Genomic DNA, 26,598 nt, shown 5'->3' on the forward strand with positions numbered 1-26,598 from the left:
CACCACCTGCCACACCTCCCCCGCCGTAGCTAGCTCCTTGACAGCCACTGCTCCAAGTGGACCACCACTGCCATCAGTGGTATTTAAAAAGGAGAGAGAAAATTAAAAAGAATTGCTACTGAACCAGGTTGAGGAGATCCTATTCACCACAACCAAAATTACTATGTAGCAATCTAAGTTAGTCATTAAAAGATCAAAATAATCAGTCATTTTCTGGTATAAAAAATTCTATTTAGAAGAAGTTAAGTAGCTAAAGCTCATAAAATAGATTTTTAAATTATAAAATTATTTAAAACTCTAAGACATAGAAGTCACATAACTGCAAGATTTAAGCATGTGTCTAAGGCAGGGCTTCTGAAATTCACATAAGCATATCCCTGCAGGGGTACTCATCTGCATGCCGAGAAGTACAGTACGTGGGCCACAGGAAACCACAGCATCTCTTTCCAGAACATCAACTGTACTTAAAGTTTAGTAGGCAAAAAACATCATATGAAAGTAACATTGACACAAAGTAGATCAGTTACAGAATAGAATGCACACTTTATAACATTTTTAAAATAGAAAGAATACTTCAGGAAAATGTTGTACTTCAATCTAAGATTGCTGACTCCCCAGACACCTGTCCACCTTTTCTGATTTCAGCCTGGTCCACACAGAAAGTTTGAGAGACAGCAGCCTAAAGAAAAGGCTGGATGCATGAAACTGACTCTCCTCTTTGAAAACCTAGAAACATTCTTTTACAGCCTTCACAATGATAAGGTCCCCAGGACTGATTGTCACCAACTAAAATGCACAGGAGGCTGAGATCAACACCAAAATATCCACTATTTATAGACAATGAAAACTAATACAAGTGTCACAATGCTCAGAAATCCAGGTGTGAGTAAAATCAGTGCATTTGGTCTCAGAAAGCTATGTAGACATCAAATGTTCATTGGAAACCTCTTTATTGATTTTGCATGAGAAATTACTGTCAAACAGAATAGAAAAACATGAAATCCATATCATCAGCACATTCTCTCCATGTAAGCAGATTACACAGGAGTCAAAAAGTTGTTTGATGAACATGGAATCAGAACACAGACGAAGAGGCTGTTTCACATTATCAGGGAGGCCAGTGGGTTTGTTTGCCAGAAAGAACAACACTCTGGGTCTATTGATGGAAGCATCCTACCTTCAGCTCCATCCTATGGACAGCCCTTCCATTGAAGCTAGGAATATTTGAGTCAGTGGTTATCCTGAGTAGCATTTGAGAGGCACTGCCAAAATTTACTTCTCAGTCACCTTTTTCTGTCTTTCCATAACTGAACAACTCCTCACATTCTTTCTCTTGTCTACGCCAGGATACTGAGTGGATCACTGTGGAGTTTTGCTGTCTCCATCAGGTGGTTGTTGGCTGTTGTGAGACCTCAGTTTTTGTCTTCTCAGTTTAAATGAATGTAAATGAGAGACACACAGCAAAGAAGATGCAGCATAGAGCAATTTATTGTAAAGGAAAAAGAATACTTGGAAAGTTTGGTGCAGAATACACTGCATACTCTGAGAGAGAGAGGATTCATGGCAGGCTGCTGGTAAGGATGAGACAGCAAAGACTGGCACTAGGGAGACTCTATGGGAGTCTTACATGATGATTCATAAGTGGGTGGGAAGAGGTGTTACTAGGAAGCATGTTCTGGGTGGTCCTCTGGGTGCACATGTGCAGTAGCTGTACATGCTTGTTCATATGTAGCATGTCTCATTAGCATCTTAAATCTCCACCTGTGTGTTTGGTTTCTGTTTTGTTTTGTGGCACATTCTCGCTCTGTTGCCAGGCTGGAGTGCAATGGCGTGATCACAGCTCACTGCAGCCTCTGCCTCCTGGGTCCAAGTGATTCTCCTGTCTCAGCCTCCTGAGTAGCTGGGATTACAGGCACCCGCCACCACACCCAGCTAATTTTTGGTATTTTTAGTAGAGATGGGATTTCACCATGCTGGCCAAGCTGGTCTCAAAACTCCTGACCTCAGGTTTTCCGTCCGCCTTGGCTTCCCAAAGTGCTAGATTATACGTGTGAGTGTGGTTTTACTATTATAATGAGCAAAGGGTCAGTCTGAGAATAGGTAAAATAAAAATTTCTCTCTACAGGAGAAATTTCTTACTGGATATAGCTTTGCTTGAATGACTTTGACTATGATGTGAATGCTGAGGCTTCTTGGGTTGACTGTATAGTCCCACGGTTGCCGAGTCCCAAGAACATGGTTACTAATCACAAAGGAAGAAAAGTGAGCACATTAGACACTAGTTGAGCTCTAATGAGGATGAGCTGCTTCCATCATTTTGAGCAATAGACATCTCACTCACAGGATACTAAGTAAATCCTAGAGCTCTTGAAACCCTCCTAATTGTGCACAATGACTTCTAAAGAGACCCCGTCTCCACAGCCACAATATGGCAGACTGCAACAGAGTTGAAATGCGTTGTTCTTCAGTAGTCCCAGCCTGTGCACCCCAAGAAAAAGAAAATCCGCAATTCATCCCCTTATGTTAGTAGGTTACCCAATTTCAGTGCGTAAAATGAGCAAATAAAATTTCATATTGAAATAACTTCTAAGTTAACATATGAGATATTTAGCACAGTGCTAAATATTCATTGGCTTTCCTCATTCTTTAATTCTACAAACATATATTGAGCTCATTCTGCCACAAATAAGGCACAATATGCAATGTTGTGGCAAACACAACGATAAACAGAAAATGATCACCGTTCTCAGCTCCTCACAGATTAGCACACATCCTCAGTTCTATTGAATTCCCAGGCATCTCTGTTTAAATTTCAGCTCCAACATTTACTGGATGAATATGTTAGAATCAGGCAAGTCACTTTAATGTCTCTCCTCAGCAGTAAAATGAGGATAGTAGTCCCTGTATTATAGAGTTTGTTGAGGATTAACTGTAAATAATTCCTGCAAAGCTCTTACCTCAATGTCTGGTACATGACGAGTAATCAACGTAAGTCACCTGTTAGTTTTGGCAGTGATTTTGGTACTAATAGTGGGTGTTGGTAGTACAAATATTTGCACATCCAAATTAATGGTTAACAGTAACTGGAGTGTTGGGGTTTTTTAATGGCCCCCGGCCATATCAAAGCCAAATGAATGCAGAATTACCCAAAGATTCATGTGTGCCAAAATTATTGATAATGAAAACTTAAAGTACCCCATATCTAAAAGAGAAATACATTGAATTCCCTTCCATGCCAAAGTAAAAGTGACCAAATATTCTCTCTTTAAGAAAATTGTTCTTTCCTTCCCTAAAGGTCCCATTTACCAGAAAATATTCTGGATAGAAGTTGCAAGTTACATAAAATAAGAAAACTGAATATGGAAAAATAAGTTGTTTTCAATATAGTCAGGCTTCATTGTGACATTCTGAGTAAAGAGTTCAAGCTCATATCTAGCGTATGCCTTAGTTAAACTGAGTAGAGCAATGCAAGAGCCTCCTACTTTTCAAATACTATTTCCTCTTCCTGGTCCTGTCTCCCCAAGTGAACTATAAAATTGCTTATGGAATTTAAAAGCAGATTGGTTTTGTATATTCCAGCTCATTCAAATATTCACCTGGCTTTAGGAGCCCTTTGAGTTGCCCTGCTTGGTTCTTAAACGCTGGTTGACACCTACCACTGGAAAGCTTGGCTGTTAACTACTTGAACTACACTTTGAAAAACCAATCTTGGTTAGTTTCTCAAGAAGACAGCATGCATTGAAAGGGACAATCTCAGATGAAGCAGGAATAGAGGGGTAAAATAAAAACAAGAATGCTTACCACTTTCTAATGTCCTCCCTGCAATTTGAAGTAATCCCTGTCCTTTTGGGAATTTCCAGTTGTTATCTCTCCTAAGACAATTACGCACCATCATGGAAAAACAGATAATGCTATATGTCTTTGTAACTTTTCTCCTTGTGTATAAAATGAGGGTGAAACACCTCATCGGTGTGAGATAGAGTCAGCTCTAAATATACTGAGAAAATTGTATTTACACAGAGGCCGTATTGACTACATCTCCACTTCTTTCACCTCACAGAAAAGGAATTAGGTCCTGCCTTATGTGATCTGCTAGTCCCCATCAGACCCTACAACTTGGTTTCTTCTCTTGCACAGATTTACGCAAAGCAAAAGCAACTGTCCCAATCACTACCAAATAGGCACTGTATGATATTTTTGTATTATATATAGACCTAACTTTAAATTTGCCATTTTAATCAGTGGCATACCAATACAGTGACATTAGCATGCATTCACATTGTTGTGCAACCAGCACCACTATCCATCACCAGAATTTTTTTTATCATCACAGCCTGAAACTCTAGAGCCATCTTTATTAGTCACCTCTGGCTGCTGTAACACAGTGCCACATAGTAGGTGGCTCGTAAACAACATACATTTATTTTGTCACTGCTCCTGGAGGCTGGAATTCTGAGATCAGGACGCTAGCATGGTCAGGTCAGGTTCTCACGAGGGCTGTCTTCCCGCCTTGGAGACAGCCACCTCCTCTCTGTGTGTTCATATAGTTGTGCATATGCTGGGTTTGGCGGGCGAGGGGAAAAGACCCCTCTTCCTTCCTCTTGTTGTTAAGCCAGTTTTATCAGATTAGGACTCCATCCTTATGACCTCATTTAGCTTAATTACCTCCTAAAAGCCCTATCTTCAAATACACTTACATTGATGGTTAGGGCTTCAACATATAAACTGGCAGGGGGAAGAGAGGGGCACAATTCAGTCCATTACACCATTAAACAATAACTTCCTATTCACTCTTCCCCCAATTCCTAGTAACTTCCATTCTACTTTTGTTTCTATCAATTTGACTGTTTCAGGTACCTCATATAAGTAGAATCATACAATATATTTCCTTTAGAGACTGGCTTATTTCGCTTAGCATAATGTCTTCATACAACATCCATGTCGTTGTATGTATCAGAACTTGGTTTCTTTTTAAGGCTGAATAATATTCCATTGAATGTATATACCACATTTTCTTTATGCATCCATCTGTCAATGGACACTTGGGTTGTTTCCACCTTTAGGCTATGCTTAATAATGCTGCTGTGTACATAGGCATATAAATATCTGTTCAAGCCCTTGCTATCAATTCTTTTGGGTATACACCTAGTAGTGGAATTGCTGCATCATATAGTAATTCTGGGTTTAACTTTTTGAGGAAACGTTAAACTTTTCTTCCATAGCAGCTACACCATTTGGCATTCCTACCAACAGTGCACGAGGGTTCCAATTTCTCCACATACTTGCTAACACTTGTAGTTTTCCATTGTTGTTGGGTTTTTTTAACAGTCATCCTAATGAATGTGAAATGGTATGTCACTGTGGTGTTAATTTGCATTTCCCTAATGACTAATGATGTTAAACACCTTTTCATGTATTTATTGAACATTTGTATTTCTTCTTTGGAGAGATGTCTAAAACATCTTTTGCCTGTTTCTATTGGTCTATATGTCTGTCTTTATGCAAGTACCATACTGTTTTAATTACTGTAGCACTATAGTAAGCTTAGAAATCATGAAGTGTGAACCTTTCGACTTTGTTCTTCCTTTTCAAGATTGTTTTGGCTATTTTGGGTCCCTTGAGATTCCATAGGAATTTAAGGATAAATTTTTATATTTCTTAAAAAAAATTGAGATATTGATAGGACTTGCATTAAATCTATAGAATGCTTTGAGTAGTATGAACGTCTTTTTTTTTTTTTTTTTAGATGGAGTTTCGCTCTTGTTGCCCAGGCTGGAGTGCAGTGTGATAGCTCACCGCAACCTCTGCCTCCCAGGTTCAAGTGATTCTCCTGCCTCAGCCACCCAAGTAGCTGGGATTACAGGCATGCGCCACCACCCTGGCTAATTTTGTATTTTTAGTAGAGACGGGGTTTCTCCATGTTGGTCAGACTGGTCTTGAACTCCTGACCTCAGGTGATCTGCCTGCCTCGGCCTCCCAAAGTGCTAGAATTACAGGCATGAACCACCGCACCCGGCCAAACATCTTAATGATATTAAGTCTTTTGATCCAAGAACACAGACATCTTTCCATCTACTTATGCCTTCTTCAATTTCTTTCTGCATGAATAATATTTTAGCCAAATGTTTCCACAAGCTCACTGCCCTTCTGCCCAGGCAGGTCCCAAATGCAGCTCAGCAGGCTTCCCAGGTTCCTCAGAGCCCTCCCTCTGCTCTCTCCATGACTCAATCACCACGGGACATCTCACACCAGAATAAAGCCAAGGAGCTAAACTAGAGGGAGGAACTGTGCCCTTAATGTGATTTTTGGCTTTATTGTCCCTGGCTAAGCTTCTTTGTTTATTTGTGTGAGTCAGCTTCACATTTCCTCTAGAATTGAGACTGCTATCAAAACAGGCCCTGACATGTTAGCCAGCAGCCAGTCTATACATAAGACAATGGTCCTCATGACTGAAAGTCAGAAGAGAAGCTGAAGTCTACAATTAGTGTGGGGCTTTCACAAGCTCTTGAGGCCCCAAGACAAGGGGTTGGAATCCCAGGTTTACTACTGACTCACTATAAATTACCTATGTATTGTCTAGCAGGTTGAATGGCAGCCCACAAAAAGATATGTCAAATCCTAATTTCAAGAACATGTGAATGTGACTTTTTCTGGAAAAAAAAAGAAAAGATATTTTTAGATGGAATGAAAAGATAATATGAAAAAATTTTTTTTTCCAAAAAAAATTTATCTGAGATGAGATCATCCTAGATTTTCTAGATGAGGTATAAATCCAATGAAAAGAGTCTTTGTAAGTAGCCAGGCACAGAGGGTCAACTATCACATGTTCTCACTCATAAGTAGGTGCTAAAAAATGTATACATATGGATATAGAGAGTGCAATAATAGACAATGGAGACTCAGAAGGGTGAATGGGTGGGAGGGAGGTGGATGATGAGAAATGAGTTAATGGGTATAATGTACTTTATCTGGGCAATGGATTCCCTAAAAGCCCTGACTTGACCACTACACATTCTACACATGTAACAAAATTGCACATGCACTCCATAAATTTATACATTTTTTTTTTAAAAAGAGTCCTTGCAAGAGACATTCAGGGAAGGCAGAGATTGCATAAGCCGCCACAAGCCAAGGAATGCTGGCAGCCACCAGAGGCAAAGAACGTAATCTCCCCTAGAGCTTCTGGAGGAAGCACAGCCCTGCCGACACCTTGATTTCAGACTTCTGGCCTCCAAAACTGTGAGATAATAATTTCCAGCCACCAAGTTTGTGATCATTTGTTCCAGCAGCCACAGGAAACTAAGACACCTTGTTTCCTCATTCAAAATATGAATAATGGACAGGTGCGGTGGCTCACACCTGTAATCCCAGCACTTTGGGAGGCCAAGGCAGGCAGATCATTTGAGGTCAGGAGTTTGAGACCAGCCTGGCCAACACGGTGAAACCTTGTCTCTACAAATAATACAAAAAGTAGCCGGGTGTGGTGGCACATGCCTGTAATACCAGCTACTCTGGAGGCTGAGGCAGGAGAGTCACTTGAACCTAGGAGGCAGAGGTTGCAGTGAGTCAAGACTGCACCATTGCACTCCAGCCTGGACAACAAGTGCAAAACTCTGTCTCAAAAAAATATATATATATGAATAATAATAGTACCTACTTCTAGAGTTGTTGTGATGGTTAAATAAAATTATCATGGAAAGCAAGTAGCATAGGGCCTACAGCTGCAAACTGTCAATAAAACCCTGATTAGCATTACCAATGGAGGAGGGAGGCAACACAATGCCGAAGCTTATAAGAACCAGAGGTCCAGGAAAATCATTGTTTTTGCCTAAGACATCTCCCGGTTGATTTTTTTTTTTTTTAAGGTTAAAAACTACAGTCATTTTCTTGCTTACTGAAGTCCATGGGGTATAGGCAAAATATCACATTCTGCATTCCAAAAAATAAATATCAAGCTTCCATGTGTTTGTGCAATGGGAGACGGGGAGAAAACTATATATGTAACAAACATATGAAAATGTTCTTAGGCCACCAGATATAGAAAGCAAAAATACTTTGTGTGCCAACTATTGTGTCTGTATATGCGTATGTATTCGTCCGTTCTCACACTGCTAATACAGACATACTAGACTGGGTAATTTATAAGGAAAGAGCTTTAATTGACTTACAGTTCCACATGACTGGAGAGGCCTCAGAAAACTTACAATCATGGCTGAAAGCAGCTCTTCACAGGGCAGCAAGAGAGAGAATAAGTGCTGAGCAAAGAAGGAAGCCCCTTATAAAACCATCAGATCTCAGGAGAACTCACTCACTATAACAAGAACAGCCTGGGGGAAACCACCCCCATGATTCCATTATCTCCACCTGGTCCTGCCCTTGACATGTGGGGATTATTACAATCAATTCAAGGTGATATTTTGGGGGGCGGGGAGCACAGAGCCAAACCATAGCAGTGTACATTTCTTCTGGAGAGTTCATAACTTTCATCAGATTCTCAGAAAGAGTCTGTGTGGAAACAATAGACACCGGGGACTCTGAAAGGAGGGAGGGGGCGAGGACGGCAAAGCCTGGGAAACTTCCTACTGGGAACTGTGTTCACTGTCTGGGTGACAGGATCAATAGAAGCCCAAACCTCAGTATCATGCAGTATCCTCTTATAAGAAACCTGCACATGCACCCACTGAATCTAAAATTAAAATTGAAATTAATAAAAATAATAAAACAAATTAATAAAATTCTTTCAAAAACACTGCCATGTAAAGGAAGTTATAATTGCTCTAGGAAATTAACATTTCTAATTACTATAATAATGAACATTTTTTATGCAACAGTGGATACTAATGGGAATTTATGCTATTAGAAGATTATGCTGTGTTAACCCTAACACAAAAGAATCTGTACCCCCCAAAAATGTTAATCACTTACATAAAATAATACTGATAGCCTTGAATAAAATGCTTAAGGCCAGGCTCTAAAAAATAAACCAGGCAAGTATTACATTCAGCCAGGGGGCTACCTGTGGCTCAAAACATCACTGCTGGAGCCTTGCCCATGACCCAATTCCAGCAATATGAGATGAGTCTGGATTCGAGTAAGAGATTTGAGAGGGAAATGAACAGCAAGTGCCTTTGACAATATAGCAATCTCCCAGTTGTGTAGTAACAGAAAGTGCATTTAAACATGACCTGCAAAAAGTTCTAGCAATAAATTCCTTTTAAATTGTTTGGTGAGGCCTCTTTGTGGAACTCTAAGATTAATTGCAATAATAATAATAAATTGCTGTCATTGTGACCCCTCACATTCATAATCAGACAAACTAGATAGAAAATATTTAACATTTTTTCTTTATTTAAAAGGCAATTATTGAGTAAGTACTACATCTTGGTAACCACCTGACAGGTTCATCTTGCCTGTTGCCTAAACAGCTGATTTATCAAGACAGGGAATTGCAATAAAGAGTTTAATACATGTAGAGTCAGCTAAATGGGATGCTGAAGTTTTCTTACTACTCAAACCAGCCTCCCTGAAAATTCGAAGACTAGGTTTTTTTTTAAAGATATTTTGGTAGTCAGACAGCTAGGAAATGCGGAATGCTGAATGGTAGGGTGGGAATGAAATAATAGGAAGTCAAAGCTGTCCTTTTATGTTGAGTCAGTTCCTAGGTGGGAACCACAAGACCAGATGAGCCAGTTTACTGGTCTAGGTGGCACCACCTGATCTTCAGAATTCAGGATCTGAAAAATACCTCAAACATCAATCTTAGGTTTTACAGTAGTGGTTATCTATAGGAGCAATTGGGAGTTTGAATTCTTGTGGCCTCTGGCTGCGTGACTCCTAAGCCATCATTTCTAATCTTGTGGCTAATTTGTTGGTTTTACAAAGATAGTCTGGTCCCTAATCAAGAGGAGAGGGGAGGTTGTTTGGAGAATGGGCTTTTTACATTCTCCTTTTCAAAATTAAATTATAAACTCAATTACTCCCAAAGTTAGTTCAGGCTACCCCCAGCAATGGACAAAGGCAGCTTGGAGGTTAGAAGCATGATCAGCTGATTAGGCCAGATTTCTTTCACTGTCATAATTTTCCCATGTCAAATTTTTCTCACTGGCATAATCTTTGCAAAGGCAGTTTTAATCTCCCCTCTTGGGTTTCATCACACATTATTCTTAAAGGTAAGAGGAGTGAAACTACTCTGCAGCTGTCTGCATGTATTCACAGGTGCCTGGGTGGGGTTTCAAGACTTGCATGACAATGATGTTAGTACTCTCATCCACAGTTTTAGCACAGCACTTCAGTGAGCAGCAGACTAGAAGATAATGAGTCTTAATGTCAGGAGTGAAAGTCCAAGCTTCAGTCTTCTTTGTAGAATTGATTTGAAACCCTGGGGGATTCAGGCAAATAGCTCTGAGAACCAATCAGACATAGGGTCACTAGTAGAGAGAGATTTGGGTCAGGTTGTTAGAAAGACAAATTGGGACACACACAAAAGAGAAAATTTAAATATATCATCTCATATATTTTTAGTCAGCTTTTTAGACCTGAGAATAGATCAGTTGAGTTAAACAGTAGTGTCCCATTCTAGGAGGTGGCATTGCAGATGGGCTATGCTCCTATAAGTGATGAAGGTAAACAGATTTTTAATAAGAGATATTTCTATGGAAACAGAAGAAAAAGGTTAATGTTAGGCACAATCTATCCAGATGTCCAATTCAAAACACTTTTAATTACAGAGGAGGAAGGCTGTGGTAATTTGACACATTTTTCTTGACTGTATCCCAAGGAATAAGCTTTAGCTTGTAGGGCCTCAGGGAAAAAAGAAGGTAGTAGTCCAAATCCGAAATATGGAAGAAAAATTTGTAAGCATTAATTTGGGGACTTGCAGGCCAGAAAGAATTTCAGTCAGTCCAAACTGTAGAACATATTTTTTTAATTAAAAACAATGAATAAGACCAAAATCTAACAACAATTATACTATAGTTTTTAGAAACATAATTTTTCTCTCTCCAGTCTCCGAATTTTATTAAAGACAAATCATGGTAGGACTGATTTACTTGCAAAATAAGCTTTAGTTCATGTATTAGTCCTTTCTCACACTGTTAATAAAGACACATCCAAGACTGAGTAATTTATAAAGGAAAAAGGTTTAATAGACTCACAGTTCAGCATGGCGGGGAGGCCTCAGGAAACCTATAATCATGGTGGAAGGGAAAGCAAACACATCCTTATTCACATGGTGGCAGCAAGGAGAAGGTGGCAGCTAAGCAAAAGGGGGAAAAGCCTCTTATAGAACCATCAGATCACATGAGAACTCACTATCATGAGAAGACTGTGAGGGTAACCACCCCCATGATTCAATTACCTACCACTGGGTCCCTCCCATGACACATGAGGATTATGGGAACTACAATTCAAGATGAAGCTTTGGGTGAGGGTACAGCCAAACCATATCAGTCCAATTATACTTGGCCCAATTATTTGCATAAAGTACAGCAAGAATAATTATTTGTTATATGGTGATATGATTTGGATTTGTGTCCCCACCCTAATCTCATGTTGAATTATAATACCCAGTGTTGGAGAAGAGGTCTGGTGGGAAGTGACTGGATCATGGGGGCAGACTCTCCACTTGCTATTCTCATGATAGTGAATGAGTTCTTATGAGATCTGGTTGTTTAAAAGTGTGTAGCACCTCTCCCTTCTCTCTCTCTTTCTCCTTCTCTGGCCATGTAAGATGTGCCTGCTTCCCCTTCACCTTCCACCATGATTAAAAGTTTCCTGAGGCCTCTCCAGCCTACTACAATTCCTACAATACTACAGGAATTATAGTTCCTGTTACAGCCTGCAGAACCATGAGCCAGTTAAACCTCTTTTCTAATAAATTACCCAGTTTCAGGTATTTGTTTAAAGCAGTGAAAGAATGGACTAATACAGAAAATTAATACTGGGAGTGGGGCATTGCTATAAAGATACCTGAAAATGTGGAAGCAGCTTTGGAACTGGATAGCGGGCAGAAGTTGGAACAATTTGGAGGGCTCAGAAGAAGACAGGAAGATATGGGAAAGTTTGAATCTTCCTAGAGACTTATTAAATTGTTGCAACCAAAATGCCAATAGTAATATGGACAATGAAGTCCAGGCTGAGGTGGTCTCAGATGGAGATGAGGAACTTATTGGGAACTGGACTAAAGGTCACTCTTGCTGTCCTTTAGCAAAGAGACTGGCAGCATTGTGCCCCTGCTCTAGGGATCTGTGGAACTTTGAACTTGAGAGAGAGGATTTAGGGTACCTGGCAAAAGAAATATCTAAGCAGCAAAGCATTCAAGGTCTGCCCTGGCTGCTTCTAACAGCATATGGTCATATGCATGAGAAAAGAGATTATCTCAAATTGAAACTTTTCAAAGGGGAAGCAGAGCATAAAAGTTTAGGGAATTTGCAGCCTGACCATGTGGTAGAAAAGAAAGATTCATTTTCATGGGAGGAATATGCCTAAATAAAGAGGAGCCAAATATTAATAGCCAAAACAATGGAGAAAATGCCTTGAAAATGTTTCAGAGACCTTCATGGCAGCCTCTCCCATCACAGGCCTGGAGGCCTAGGAGGGAGGTATGGTTTCATGGGCCAGGCCCAGGACCCTGCTGCCTTGTGCAATCTTGAGACACTGCTCCCTGCATCCTATCTTCTCCAGCTCCTGCTATAGCTAAAAGGGCCCCAGATAGGTCTCAGGCCACTGCTCCAGAGGGTGCAAGCCCTAAGCCTTGGCAGCTTCCACATGGTGTTAAGTCTGCAGGTGCACAGAAGCCAAGAGTTCAGGCTTGGGAGCCTCCATCTAGATCTCAGAGAATGTATGGAAATGCCTGGATGTCCAGGCAGAAGTCTGCTGCAGGGGCCTGCAGGGGCAAGCCCTCATGGAGAACCTCTGCTAGGACAGTGCAGAGGGGAAATGTGGTGGCAGGGCCCTCACACAGGGTCCTCAAACTGGAGCACTGCCTGGTGGAGCTATGAGAAGAGGGCCACTGTCCTCTAGACATCAAAATGGTAGATCCACTGGCAGCTTGCACTGTGCACATGGAAAAGCTGCAGGCACTCAATGCCAACCTATGAAATCAACCAAGGAGGCTATATCTTGCAGAGCCACAAGAGTGGAGCTGCCAAAACTTGGCTGATTTCTCCCTTTGGGAATAGGTGTATTTATGAAATGCCTGTACCCTCATTGTATCTTGGACATAACTAACTTGTTTTTTATTTTACATAGGCAGAAGGGACTTTCCTCATCTCAAATGAGACTTTTGACTATGAACTTTTGAGTTAATGCTGAAATGAATTAACATTTCGGGGGACTGTTGAAAAGAGGTGATTATATTTTGCAATGTGAGAAGGACATGAGATATGGGAGGAGCCAGGGGAAGAATGATATGGTTTGGATTTGTGTCCCCACGCAAATCTCATGTCAAATTGTAATCCCCAGTGTTGGAGTAGGGGCCTGGTACAAGGTGATTGGATCATGTGGGCAGACTTCTCCCTTGCTGTTCTCATGATAATGAGTGAGTTATCATGAGATCTGGTTGCTTAAAAGTGTGCAGCACCTCCCCCTTCTCTCTCTGTTTTGCCTTCTTTGTCCATGTGAGACGTGTCTGCTTCCCCTTCACTTTCTGCCATGACTGAAAGTTTCCAGAGGCCTTCCAGCCATACTTCCTGTACAGCCTGTGAAACAATGAGCCAATTAAACCTCTTTTCTTATAAATTATCCAGTTTCAGGTATTTCTTTATAGCAGTGCAAGAATGGACTAATCCATACAGACTTTTTAAAAATTGGCTTTTCTGGAGGTTTCTCCATAAGGAATCTCAGATTAGACTTTTTAAAGCCTTGAGCCCAGCCGCAAATTTATCTGTGCCTTCAAATGCTTATATGATTGGATGAATTTCTCTCCTCTTGAGCCTGGGCCCGTCAAAAATTATTTACCACAGGTCAGGAACTCTGTACAGGGACTGTGTAAATAAGGTATAAGTCCAGTTCTCCCAAGGGGCTTTTATTGGCTCTATAAGTCAACTTTGATTCCTTCAAGCAGTCTGTTTATATCTGAAAGCATGTCATTCCAATTTAAGCCTTGATAAAGTAGCCAGTGTCTCCAATTGTGTCCTGTTATAAAAGAAAGCAGATCCTTATTGCACCTATGCAAATAATTATATTGCCATAAGTTAAGAAAACTCACGGGTAGTTTCCAAATTCTGATAAATTAGGTAGAGAAAGAAATATTTTTTTAATTTTTGTTCATAGGAGTATACTTTCTTCAATTGTTAAAAGCTATAAATAACTCAAAAGAAAAAGTTTTCTATACTCTGAAAAACAGAACAAAAAAGATCAGCAGTATGTTCAAGCAGTAAGTCATAAAAAGGTTATTTGGGTCTTCTGTTAGTTCAGTTCATGCAATTAACCTTTGTTCTTCCTGTTGTTGAGCCAGCAGTGCTCCTGAACAGATCAGCTGTCTACAAGAGTCCTGAAAGTTTTTTTTTTTTAATCTCAATGACCCAATCTCCCAAGTTATCAAAAACCTGCACTCAAAAGCAGCTGTCAGAGTCTTATAGCTGATTATAAACTGCCGTTTGTAAAGGATCAAAACAAGATAACAATTATCTGTGGAAAACAAAAATCTTAGTATAGCCACAATTAAAGACAAAATCAACAAGGAAATCTGGTGATATCTGTGGCACACAATAATTTAACATAATCATTATTAATCATAACATATACTGAGACATATCAGAATTACAGGAATCTTATAAAGTTTTGAAGCACAAATTTATAACACATTTCTATGAATATAACTCAAAGCAAATTAAAAACCATTTTATATTTGAAAATGCTTTCTGTATGATTTTAATATATCAAATAAGCTGAATATGTCCCTTTTTGGAATTCAGGGGACCTAATTCTTAAAAAGTTAATGAGGCCAAAAAAGACTTAATTTAGAATTTGATTTTGGAAAGTTTGTCAAATATCAAAGATTTAAAACACTTGGTATTATAAAATAGAATTCCATGTCACTATAAGTAATTTCTTTAACAAAAATGATAACTCAAAAATTTTAAAAAGACTTAAACTTTTACTCATTAATAGAGGGGAGATTCAGCTTTCCAACCAACAAGATCCAATAAAGACAGTATGAAGACAACTGAATCTATCTCTTCTCTCTTTTTGCCTTTTTTCTGTAGTTGATTTAAAAGGCAAAATATATTTTATTATCTCAATATTACATGAAAATCTTGTTCAAAAGAGAAAATCCTATTTTACTTTTGTATTCGCGTATGATTTATGTTAAACCCAGTTCTTGTTTTTTTTGTTTTTTTTTTTTTTGAGACAGAGTCTTGCTCTGTCACCCAGGCTGCAGTGCAGTGGCATGATCTCGGCTCACTGCAATTCTCTGCCTCCCAGGTTCAAGCGATTCTCCTAACTCAGCCTCCTGAGTAGCTAAGACTACAGGGGCATGCCACCACACTCAGCTAATTTTTGTGTTGTTTTTTTTTTAGTAGAGATGGGATTTTGCCATGTTGGCCAGGCTGGTCTGGAGCTCCTGACCTCAAATTATCCTCCCACCTCAGCCTCCCAAAGTGCTAGGATTATGGGCATGAGCCACTGCTCCCAGCCTAAACCCAATTTTTAATAAAACCTCATAAACAAATTTATCTCATTTTAATTAGTGTAAGCATAAGATATGGTTTTGACAACTCCATTATTACTTTATAATTTCTTGTTAAAAAGCAGATCAATATTTTAAGAAAATCTTGTTATTTTGACACAGAGCCCAGATCCGGCCCTGCATTTTATTTTAATGTTTCATTTATGGGAAAACTAAATAACATCCTTTTAATTTTAGCCAATTTGCTCACACACAGAATTTCTCTTACAAGATGAATCTATCATAAACCTTATAAACTTGCTTAAACTTTTAGTTCTATCTTCTCCTTCATTAAATTTAGAACAATTCCTAAACCCTCTAAGCTAGACCCAAAAAACCAAATTCGTATGTGTTTTTACCAATAGCATACAACTCCTATTTTTAAGCATAAGCAATTTTAGTTATGTACCAGGTGCAGAGCCTAGGACACAGGACAGAACTGCAGATAATGTCTGACTCTTTCCAACTAGATAAGGGACATGGCTAAATCCACATGTCCTCAGGCCTTACTTACAATTTAAAATTTGGAAAATATTTCTAAAGCAGGCAAGAAGACACCTATCAAAAGTCATAGAAGCGGTGTGTAACTTTAAAGCCTCTAGTAAATACAGTATCTGAACTGCCTAATTTAGATGAAATGTCTAAATTGTGAAGACATTTTTATTTTATTTTACCAATAATCTTTAAAACTGTCTTTATTTTTCAAAGCTTATTAGAGTCCTGTGAACTAAAAGGCATTAAAGTTTCTATTTTTCTGGCAAAATAATTTGATTTAAGTGTTTATTTTTAAAGCCAATTAATTAGAGCTCTTTTATATATTTTAATAATGAGGCATCACACATACACACAACGTATATGAATACACAGAAGCAGATCTGGTAGAATCTGCTGCTTTTAATTTTTTAAACAGTCTGGGTAGCACCAGCTAATCCATCAGAATGCAGGGTCTGAAAAATACCTCAAACGTCAGTCTTAGGTTTTACAACAGTGATGTTATCTATAGGAGCAACTGGGAGGTTATTATCTTGTGGCCTTTGGCTGCATGACTCCTGAGCTATAGTTTCTAATCTCGTGGATAATTTGTTGGTTTTACAAAGGTCATCGGATCGCTAAGCAAGGAGGGAGTTTATTTTGGGGAGGAGATGTATTGTCTTTTTTTCAAAGTTAAACTATAAGCTAAATTACTCCAAAAGTTAGTTCACCCTACCCCTAAGAATGAACAAGGGCAGCTTGGAGGTTAGAAGTGAGATCAGTCGATGAGGTCAGATTTCTTTCACTGACATAATTTTCCTATGTCAGATTTTTCTCACTGCCATAATCTTTGCAAAGGCAGTTCATCTCATGAACTGAATTGTGTCCCCCCAAAAATTCGTATGTTGAAGCCCTAATCCCCAATTGTATGTGTTTGAAGATAGGGTGTTTAGAAAGTGAAACAGGTCCTAAGGGTGGTGCCCTAATCTAATAGGACTGGTGTCCTGATAAGAAGAGAAGAGACACCAGGGATGTGTGCACACAGAGAAAAGGCTATGTAAGGACACAGGTAAAAAGTGGCCATCTGCAAGCCTAGGAAAGAGGCCTCAGAGGAGGCCAAATCCTGCTGACACCTTGATCTTGAGCTTCCTGACTCCAGAACTGAGAATCTCTCTTGTTTAAGCCACCTAATCTGTGGTATTTTGTTATAGCAGCTCTAGCTATATACCAAAACCATTCCAGGTGCCAGTTACAGAGGTGATTAAGGCAAGCTTCTCCTGAAGAATGGCTTACTGGCATGAGGTTACATTACAGACCACTGTAAGAAATAGACCCCACTCAGCCTCTCATGGCTACTTGATGAGCTTTCACTTGATATGGCCTGGACTGGCTGATTAGGTTGTGCATGCAATGGGGCTCATTAGAACTAGAACTAGACTACTGTTCACTTCCCTTAAAACCTCTTTTGTTTTGCTCTGTTATCATTTTGTTTTGTTCTGCTCTGCTTTATTTTCAGGGAGAAATAATCTCACTGTCTTCCCAAGAAAGGATAAATCTTGGCTTTTCCGGGCATGGTGGCACATGCATGTAATCCCAGCTACTCGGGAGGCTGAGGCAGAAGAATCACTAGAACCCAGGAGGCGGAGGTTGCAGTGAGCCGAGATTGTGCCACTGCACTCCAGCCTGGGCAACAGCAGAGAAACTCCATCTCAAAAACAAACAAACAAACAAAAATCTTGGCTTTTGACACCCACCCTTCATATCACAGTCCGACCAAACCCCAACCCGTTCATTGTCAAAACTATCCACTCATTGAATCTAGCATGATTCATTGCGTCCACAGTAAGAAATTTGAGGAGGGAGATTAAATAAAATGCTTAAATGAGAAGCACGTATGAGATTTTTCAGAAAGCTGACTGGAGCATTCACATATTATCAGATTACTACAATAACTGTTGTATAAGATGGTGCCCTGGGTAGCATTTCTGATGTCACTGGTTTGGAAGGAGTATATTCGCTTTTTTTATAGAAAATATCAATCAGTTTTCCCTATCAGTTTTGCATGAATTTTCCTTGCTACAGGAAACAGTGATGGACTGCTGGTCAGTGTGACTTGGAACTTCAAGGCTAGACCTTTGAAATTCAAGTTTAGGTCCCCATTAGTTTGATTTTAGAGCAGGAGTTAAGAAATAGTTTGAAGATGTATTTTTACCACACCTCAGCTGTGAGCTCCACAAAACAGAAAGGCCATTGCTTTATAATTTAAGGCTCACAGAGAAATATTTCAGGCAAGTAGTTATACCATGAAATATTTTACAAATGTTACATTACAGTTTCATATGCCAAATGAAATTTGACATTTTCACCTTTGTTCCCCTTAAAGAGCCAAGTCATCTCTTTTAATATGTTGAATGTGTTTAACAGTGCTGACATTTGCAATAGAAAACCCAGACCGTGAATTATTTTACCTGAAAATAAAGACAATTTGCAGGCCTTCCTTAGAAGACCGGCTATTACACTCAAGAACGGGCTCAAGAGAATCTACTTCTCTAGAGAACTGGAAAAGCCCCATGGGTCTCAGGGGTTTTGCTGCCATCCTGTCCAGGGCTAAAAGGTCATATCCTCAGAACCAGTCCCATGATTTTGATTGCAGGTCTTCATGGACTATTGGTCCTGAATCTTACACAGAGCTTAACAACTGTATATTAGACCATATTTTCAACCTGCTCACATTTCAACCATCTGACCTGACTTCAAAGGGAGAATTATTTTATCTAGACACCGTATTGTGTGAGTAGTTTTTCAAGTACTAAAAATTTGCTTTATCTTCAAAGCCTGTGACTATGGCCCTTGGCTTTGAGGATAATGTTGGAAGTGGCTTTTCATGATTGCACTAGAACCGGAGCAAATCTTAGATTTATTGGCAATTCATATATGAATCCAACCATTGGGAGAAGTGTTTATATTCATAAAATAGCACTCCAGAAAAAAAATGACAGGAATATTAAATGTGGAGACATTAGTTAAAAGATCAGCTGCTTACCCCGCACAGTGTGGTTCAGTCTGAAAATACAGCTGCATGCCATTTTCTGACTGATGATGCAGGAAATATGATGACCAGCCACGTCCAGCTTGCAGGCCACTTGAGGTTTCTTCCCACAATCTGGGAGTGGAAGGGGGCCACACTGTCTCCACAGCACATAAGCCAACTTCTGTGGCTTTCCTTCAAAGCAGCATTCCCTGCTTTTAAACATCTTGACGCAGGTTCAAGTGGAGCACAGGAACTGCTATTCCCGTAGATTCTTTCTCCCACAGAATACTGAAAACTCATGAACTCCTGACTTAAAGTACCTTTCAGGATTTTCAGGTATCCTTTTGGTGAGTTTCTCTGCAGATATTCTTGAAGTCTCACGGTGAAGTTTTCTATCAGATCTCATTTTCTCTCCTCTTGTGCACCCTTAATTTACTTATCTGAGTTTTGTAAATTGTAGGGAGAAAAAGAAGAGCTAAAGTAAACTTGTTCATCTCCTAAGTTACTTCTTATAACTGTTTTAAATGCCTGCTTTCATGTTTCTGACATGCCATGCTCTTTTGTCTCATAACAAATATTTGAATAACTCATTTCAAAACATAACATTGTCACCTGAGTTTTCAAAAACCCTTGGTCAGCCAAGCTGGCTTTTGGTTATTTCCTCACCTGACCACGCCTCTGTTCCAACAGGGCACTCATGAGAGAATCTATAACAAAACACTTCTTTCCTTGACTTTATGAAATCACAGCACAAAAACCTAAGAAAAAAATTTAACTGTGGTAGAATGATTTATATTCCTTTGGATACATACCCAGTAATAGGACAAATGCATGATATGTTCATTGCAGCACTATTCACAATAGCAAAGACATGGAATCTATCTAAATGTCCATCAGTGACAGATTGGATAAAGAAAATGTGACACACACACACACACTCACACACACACACACCATGGAATACTATGCAACCATAAAAAAAATGAGATCGTGTCCTTTGCAGGGACATGGATGAAGCTGGAGGCCGTTATCCTTAGCAAACTAATGCAGGAACAGAAAATCAAATATTACATGTTCTCACTTATAAGTGGGAGCTAAATGATGAGAACACATGGACACATAGAGGGGAACAGCACACACCGGGGGCTATGGGAGGGTGGAGAGTGGGAGGAAGGAGAGATCAGGAAAAATAACTATTAAATACTAGGCTTAGTATCTGGGTGACAAAATAATCTGTACAACAAACCCCCATGACACAAGTTTACCTATATGACAAACCTGCACATGGACCCCTGAACCTAAAATAAAGTTAAAACTTTTTTTAACTTAAAAGAAGAATTAATAGTTTCGGAAGGCTCTCATTCTCATGTGATCAGAAAAACGCAAATTGTTCCATATTCTCTGTTTACAAAGAGTAAGTCCAAGCTAGCAAAGCTTCTAATCTTCAAAGATGATATGCGAGGACAGGAATAAACTTGCACTCAGGCAGAACCAAGTAGAGTGATGTACCCCTGGCTGTTGATCACAAGACGAGCTACTTTCCAGTGATCTGTGTGAGTCAGGATGAAGTCACCACTCTTCTGCCATTTTCTAACTTTTCCTTTCAGAAGTGGATTTTTTTTAAGTCCAGGTTTAAAATCTAGAGCCTCTTGCAAAGGTTAGGAGATGTTTGCTCCTATTGCTACTCCATGGTGCCTTTTCTTGTGCCACCACAGCCTCCCCTAGAGTCAAGCCACTCATGGGTAACCAGGTCTTCTTCTTCAGTCTTGTATTTTGAAGACTTCATTGTCATGTCTCCATCCCTTGGCAGCCCCGAGTGTTAAAGTGATTTTCTTTCTAACTCCACTTCAGTGTCTCTATCTGTACCAGACTCCAATCCTATTTTTGACTAGGATCACTTCTTTTCTAAACCCAAGGACTCACAGCCTTCTTTAATTTCCATGTGTTTCCTTGAGCTCAGTAAAGCAGTTGCCACAGATTTAACGCGTAAAATGACATTTTTTCCAGTGAATTAGTTATAACCATTACCATTTGCTTGGTAAAAAGAGCCCAGGTCTAGGAATTAGACATGGGTGCGAATCCTGCCTGCTGTCTGCTGGTTGGATAGTACTGGACAAACCACCTACTTTCTCGGAGCCTCAGTTGCAAACGTGAATGAAAACACAGCATGGCGAGAGTGCAGATGAGGAAGTGAAATGATGCCCATGAAAGCATCCAGTTCAGTAAGAACCTTAATTTATTTTCCTTCTAGCAGAAAAGAGTTGCTTATCCTAACCCCAAAAGGTAGTAGAGTAGCTTATTTATATGAATTTCTCTCTGTGTCTATTTGTGAAAATCAACTTGTTTTTGGCCAGAGATCCTTAACTTAAAAGTTTCTATTTTGTGATAATAGACTGGGAAGGGTGAGTGGGGGCAGGGGGAAGGGTGAAGAGATGTGGATTAAAGAGTACAAACATGCAGTAAGATAGAGGGAGTAAATTCAATGTTTGATAGCAGAGTAGCGTGACTATACTTCACAAAAATGTATTGTGTTTGGGAGATGGACACCATAAATACCCTGACTTGGTCACTATGCTTTATATGCATGTAATGGAATTTCTCATGTTCCCCATAAATTCACATAAGTAAAAAAGTTTTTGTTTTGATGCCAGACATGTTTCACAAATAATAAAATGCTTAGCTTCAAGTGGCAAGACATGGCTTTAGGAAAAGGTGATTTGAAGCAGAACACATATAAACCTGAGGGCCCTCTGATAATATTTCTGCTGTGGGCTCTTCTTTCTCTTGCATAATGTAAGCCAGCTTCTGAAATGAGTAGTCCCAACAAGTCCCAGGGCAAGAGAGAGATGCCAAAGCAATTACATTTATGGTAAATTCAGAAAAGGAAAATGTGCACAAGATAGGAAGAAAATCTCTGCAGGCATAATTTCAAGGAAAGGCACTAGGTGGTCTCTGCCAGCAGTCATTGGATGTGACTAGCATGGAGCAATTAGAGGTGGAATGGATCTGTTTAAGCAAAAATGGTGTGATGGCTATGAGGCAAAGCCTTAAATAGTGAAAAATCCTATAAGAATCACAAAAGCATTTCTAGTATGTTGCATTTGTATGCTGCTTTTAATTTCTACAAGCACTTCACAATTTTTTTATCAGAGTCTCAAATGAATTATGTTAGGGCTTATATGTAATTCTATTCTCAAATATCCCTATCCCCAAAATGTTTATTTTACTTCTGCTTTTCTCCTGTATATATCATTCCCATCGCTATCAAGCTTCTTGAAGAGAAACTTCCATTTGTTGGCTCTGTTCACCTTCCATTTTTTTCTCAGTCCTCTTGGCAATCTGTCTTCTACCTTCATTCATCAAACCACAGAAACTGTCCTTTGAAAGGTCTCTGGTGACTTCCTTATTGCCAAATCCAACAGCCTCTCCCTAGGCCTCCCCTACTGGATCCCTCTATGAAATTTGACACTGCAGCTCACCCCTCCCACCTTGAAACTCTTCTCCCAGGCTTCTTTATGATTTCTTCTTATTTTCTCCTTCTTATTTCTAGCTACACTGTCTTTGCTCACTTTCAAAAAAAGTCATTCCCTGGAGTTCCCTCCTCAATCTTCTCATATTCCTTTCTATTCTTTGCTTGAGTGAGATCATGTACTTCTATTATTTCAATTCTTACTCATATGTGGTTGCATCAGTCCAAGTCCAGCCAGAAGACAGAAATCACACCAGTAATTTGAATAGGGACATTTTAATATTTAAAAAAAAAACCGTTGGCTGGTAAAAGGGGTAAAAGAGGGCTCTAGGGAGTACTGAAGCAGCAACTCCAAAAAACAGTAACCATCATTAGGGCTGAGGAATGTGAGCAAGGCAGGAACTTGGAAACTTAAAAGAACTCTCCAACTTTTCTCACGCCAAGGTTGAGATTCAGGCCTCATTTGATGTGGTGTGACTGTCATATACATGCAGCTTGGTAGTGATAAAGAAACTTGCAGGACATAGCAGCTGCTGCTTATCTCTGAGGGCCACTCCTGCGAGGGCTGCTGTCTTCCACCCCACCCCACATGCCCATTTACTGGCTATCACATGGAAAAACTGTGCATGCGCGTGTGTGCGCACTCACACACACACACCAAAGACCCTTCCTCCTGCTCAGCACTTCCAGTGTCCTTCCAGCACCCTCTATTACCAAAATTGTATCCACTGACAAAATTGTATCCACTGACAAAGGAGAAATATCTACAGGGTCCATCTTGAGAATCACAAAGTAAGGCAAAAAAGGATTTGAAGTTGAAAGGCAAAATATTAGTAGAATATTAGCAAAATATTAGTAGAACAGTAGATAAGAGCATATACCCAAATAGGCATTTCTTACCCTGACCCATCTTCCAAATTTCAGACTTCTAGGTGTCTATATATAGACGTCACAGAGACACCTCAAACTCAGCATGCCTTCTTTATTATACTCATGGAAACAGTTGTCAAGATCTGTAATTTTTATTTAAAATGTCTAAACACATATCTTCTTTTGAATACATATAATATATATATATAAAATTTGGATATATTATTTGGATACATTCTATCATTAGTTCAGATTCTCATTGCCAATTAGAACTAGTACCCATTATGACAATTACATAACTCTCCACCTGTCTTTCTCATAATCACCAGAATTTACTGTCTAAAACAAGTTTTTGTTCTCAAAAACATTTAATGATCTTTTTGCCAACAGAACAAGGTCTAAATCCCTTATCTTGATATTTAAGACTCTTCACAAAATGGCACCAATACAGTGCCCCAGTCTCATTTCTTACTACTTCTTGATACTACTGCTACTACTACTATGAAACATTAACATCTATTGAGCACATAATATGGTCCATACACCAAAACAAATATGTGTATAATCTCATTTAATACTCACATCACATTTATGAAGCATTATCCTTAATTTTAAGGAAAAAAACTGAGGGAAAAATAAGTTAAGTTAACTTGCTTAATGTCATGCAGCCCTACTAAATGGTGAAATCAAACTCTGGGCAGTCTAACTTCAGAATATGTGCATTTAACCACTACATTATATGTCTCCCAAAAAATAAATGAGAGTAGAAATACACTTAACAAATGGGTCTAAAGACTCATAAAAAACCACAAAATGTTACTGAAAGAAATTGCATATCTAAATAAATGGAAAAACATCCCATGTTCATGGATTTAAAAACGTGTTATTGTTAAATGGTGATACTACACAAAGCGATCTACAGATTAAATGCAATCTATCAAAATCTAAATGGAACATTTTGTGAAAATAGAAAAACCCATCCTAAAATTTATATGGAATCTCAAAGGAACCTGAATAATGAAAACAATCTTGAACAAGAAAAAGAAAGTTGGAGAACCCACATTTCCTAATTTCAAAACTTAATACAAAGCTACAGTAATCCAAAAAATGTGTGGTACAGGCATAAAGATAGACATATAGACCAATGGAATCCAATAGATTGCCAAGAAATAAGCCCTCACATGCAAAGTTAATTGATTTTTGACAAGGGTGCCAATATCACTCAATAAGGAATGGACAGTCTGTTCAACAAATGGTGCTGGGAAAACTGGATATCCACTACTAATGGATTGAATTATGTCTCCCCAAAATTTATGTGTTGAAATCCTAATCCTTGGTACCTCAGAATGTAACCTTATTTGGAAATCAGGTTATTGCAGATGTAATTAATTAAGATGAGATTATTCTGAGTATGGTGGGCCCCAATCCAATATGATTGGTGTCTTCATAAAAAGGGGAAATTTGGACACCAGCACACACACAAACAGAACATCAAGTGAACATAAAAGCAGAAACCAGCATGATATGTTAACAAGCCAAGGAACATCAAAGATTGCCACAAACCACCAGAAACTAGGAGAGAAGCATATTATGTACTCTCTTTCACAGCCCTCAGGAGGAACCAACCTGCGAACACCTTGATCTTGGTCTTTTAGCCTCCAAAACTGTCAGGCAATAAATTGCTGTAGTTTAATCCACTTGGTTTGTGGTGCTTTCCTTCGGAAGCCATTTCAAACTAATATATCTACATGCAAAAAAATGAGGTTGTAAAATTTACTTTACACCATACACAAAATTTAATTCTAAATGGACCTAAACATAGGAGCTAAAACTATAAAACTCAGAATAAAACATAGGGGAAAATCTCCACGGCATTGGAATGGCAATGATCTCTTAAATGTGACACTAAAGCACAGGCAACAAAAGAAAACAAATAGATAAATTGGACTTCATGAAAGTTAAAACTTTTGTGCATCAAAGGCACAATTGACAGAATGAAAAGGCAACCCACTGAATAGGATAAAATATTTACAAGTCATATATCTGATAAGGGATTAAGATCTAGAATATATATTTTCAAAACTCCTTAAACAAAAATAAAACCACAAATGACTCAATTCAGAAATAGGCAAAGAACCTGAATAGGCATTTCTCCAAACTACACAAATGCTCAATAACCAAATGAAAAGGTTTTCAACATCATTAGTCATTAGGGAAAAGCAAATCAAAACCACAATGAAATACCACTTTACATCCACTAGGATTGCTATTACATAAACCAAAAAAACTACAAGTGTTGGCAAAAATATGAAGAAATTGGAACCATTGTACATTGCTTGTGGGAATGTAAAATGGTTCAGCTACTGTGGAAAACACTTTCATCGTTCCTCAAAAAGTTAAACATAGAATTACCTTATGACCCAGCAATTTCATTCCTAGGTGTATAGGCAAAATAACTGAAAACAAGGATGGGAAAGATATTTACATGCCAGTGTTCACAGAAGCATTATTCACAGTAGCCAAAAAGTAGAAACAGGCCAGGAGCGGTGGCTCACGCCTGTAATCCCAGCACTTTGGGAGGCAGAGGTAGGCAGATCAAGAGGTCAGGAGATCGAGACCATCCTGGCCAACATGGTGAAACCCTGTCTCTACTAAATTGCCAAAAGTTAGCCAGGTGTGGTGGTTTACACTTGTAGTCCCAGCTACTCAGGAGGCTGAGGCAGCGGAATTGCTTGAACCCAGGAGGTGGAGAGTACAGTGAGCCAAGATTGTGCCACTGCCCTCCAGCCTGGTGACAGAGCGAGACTCCATCTCAAGAAAAAAAAATAAAAAAGTAGAAACAGTGCAAGTATCCATCAATAGATGAATGGATACAAATTTGGCATATTTATATATATGTATATTTATATATGTGTTTATTCGTATAAATATATATGAGGTCGGGCATGGTGGCTCACACCTGTAATCCCAGCACTTTGGGAGGCCAAGGTGGGTGGATCATGAGGTCAGGAGATTGAGACCATCCTGGCTAATAAGGTGAAACCCTGTCTCTACTAAAAATACAAAAAAATTAGCCAGGCATGGTGG

At 39.1% G+C, this 26,598-nt stretch overlaps 1 protein-coding gene across 3 annotated transcripts in view; it reads left to right on the forward strand.

The window, feature by feature from the left end:
* Positions 1 to 26,598, forward strand: part of GALNTL6 (polypeptide N-acetylgalactosaminyltransferase like 6) — a 1,235,992-nt gene that overhangs the window by 1,169,867 nt on the left and 39,527 nt on the right. Inside the window, exon 11 of one of the 3 annotated variants that reach the window (XM_063603996.1) lies at positions 17,658 to 19,592. The exons of the other annotated variants lie outside the window; for them this stretch is intronic. Coding sequence (XP_063460066.1) covers positions 17,658 to 17,732 — 75 coding nt within the window. The 3' untranslated portion in view covers positions 17,733 to 19,592. Of the gene's footprint in view, positions 1 to 17,657; positions 19,593 to 26,598 lie in introns of those variants that run through there. 3 annotated transcript variants of the gene reach the window in all.

The sequence above is a fragment of the Pan paniscus genome, chromosome 3 (assembly GCF_029289425.2).
Source record: "Pan paniscus chromosome 3, NHGRI_mPanPan1-v2.0_pri, whole genome shotgun sequence".
In the NCBI taxonomy this organism is placed as follows: Eukaryota; Metazoa; Chordata; class Mammalia; order Primates; family Hominidae; genus Pan; species Pan paniscus.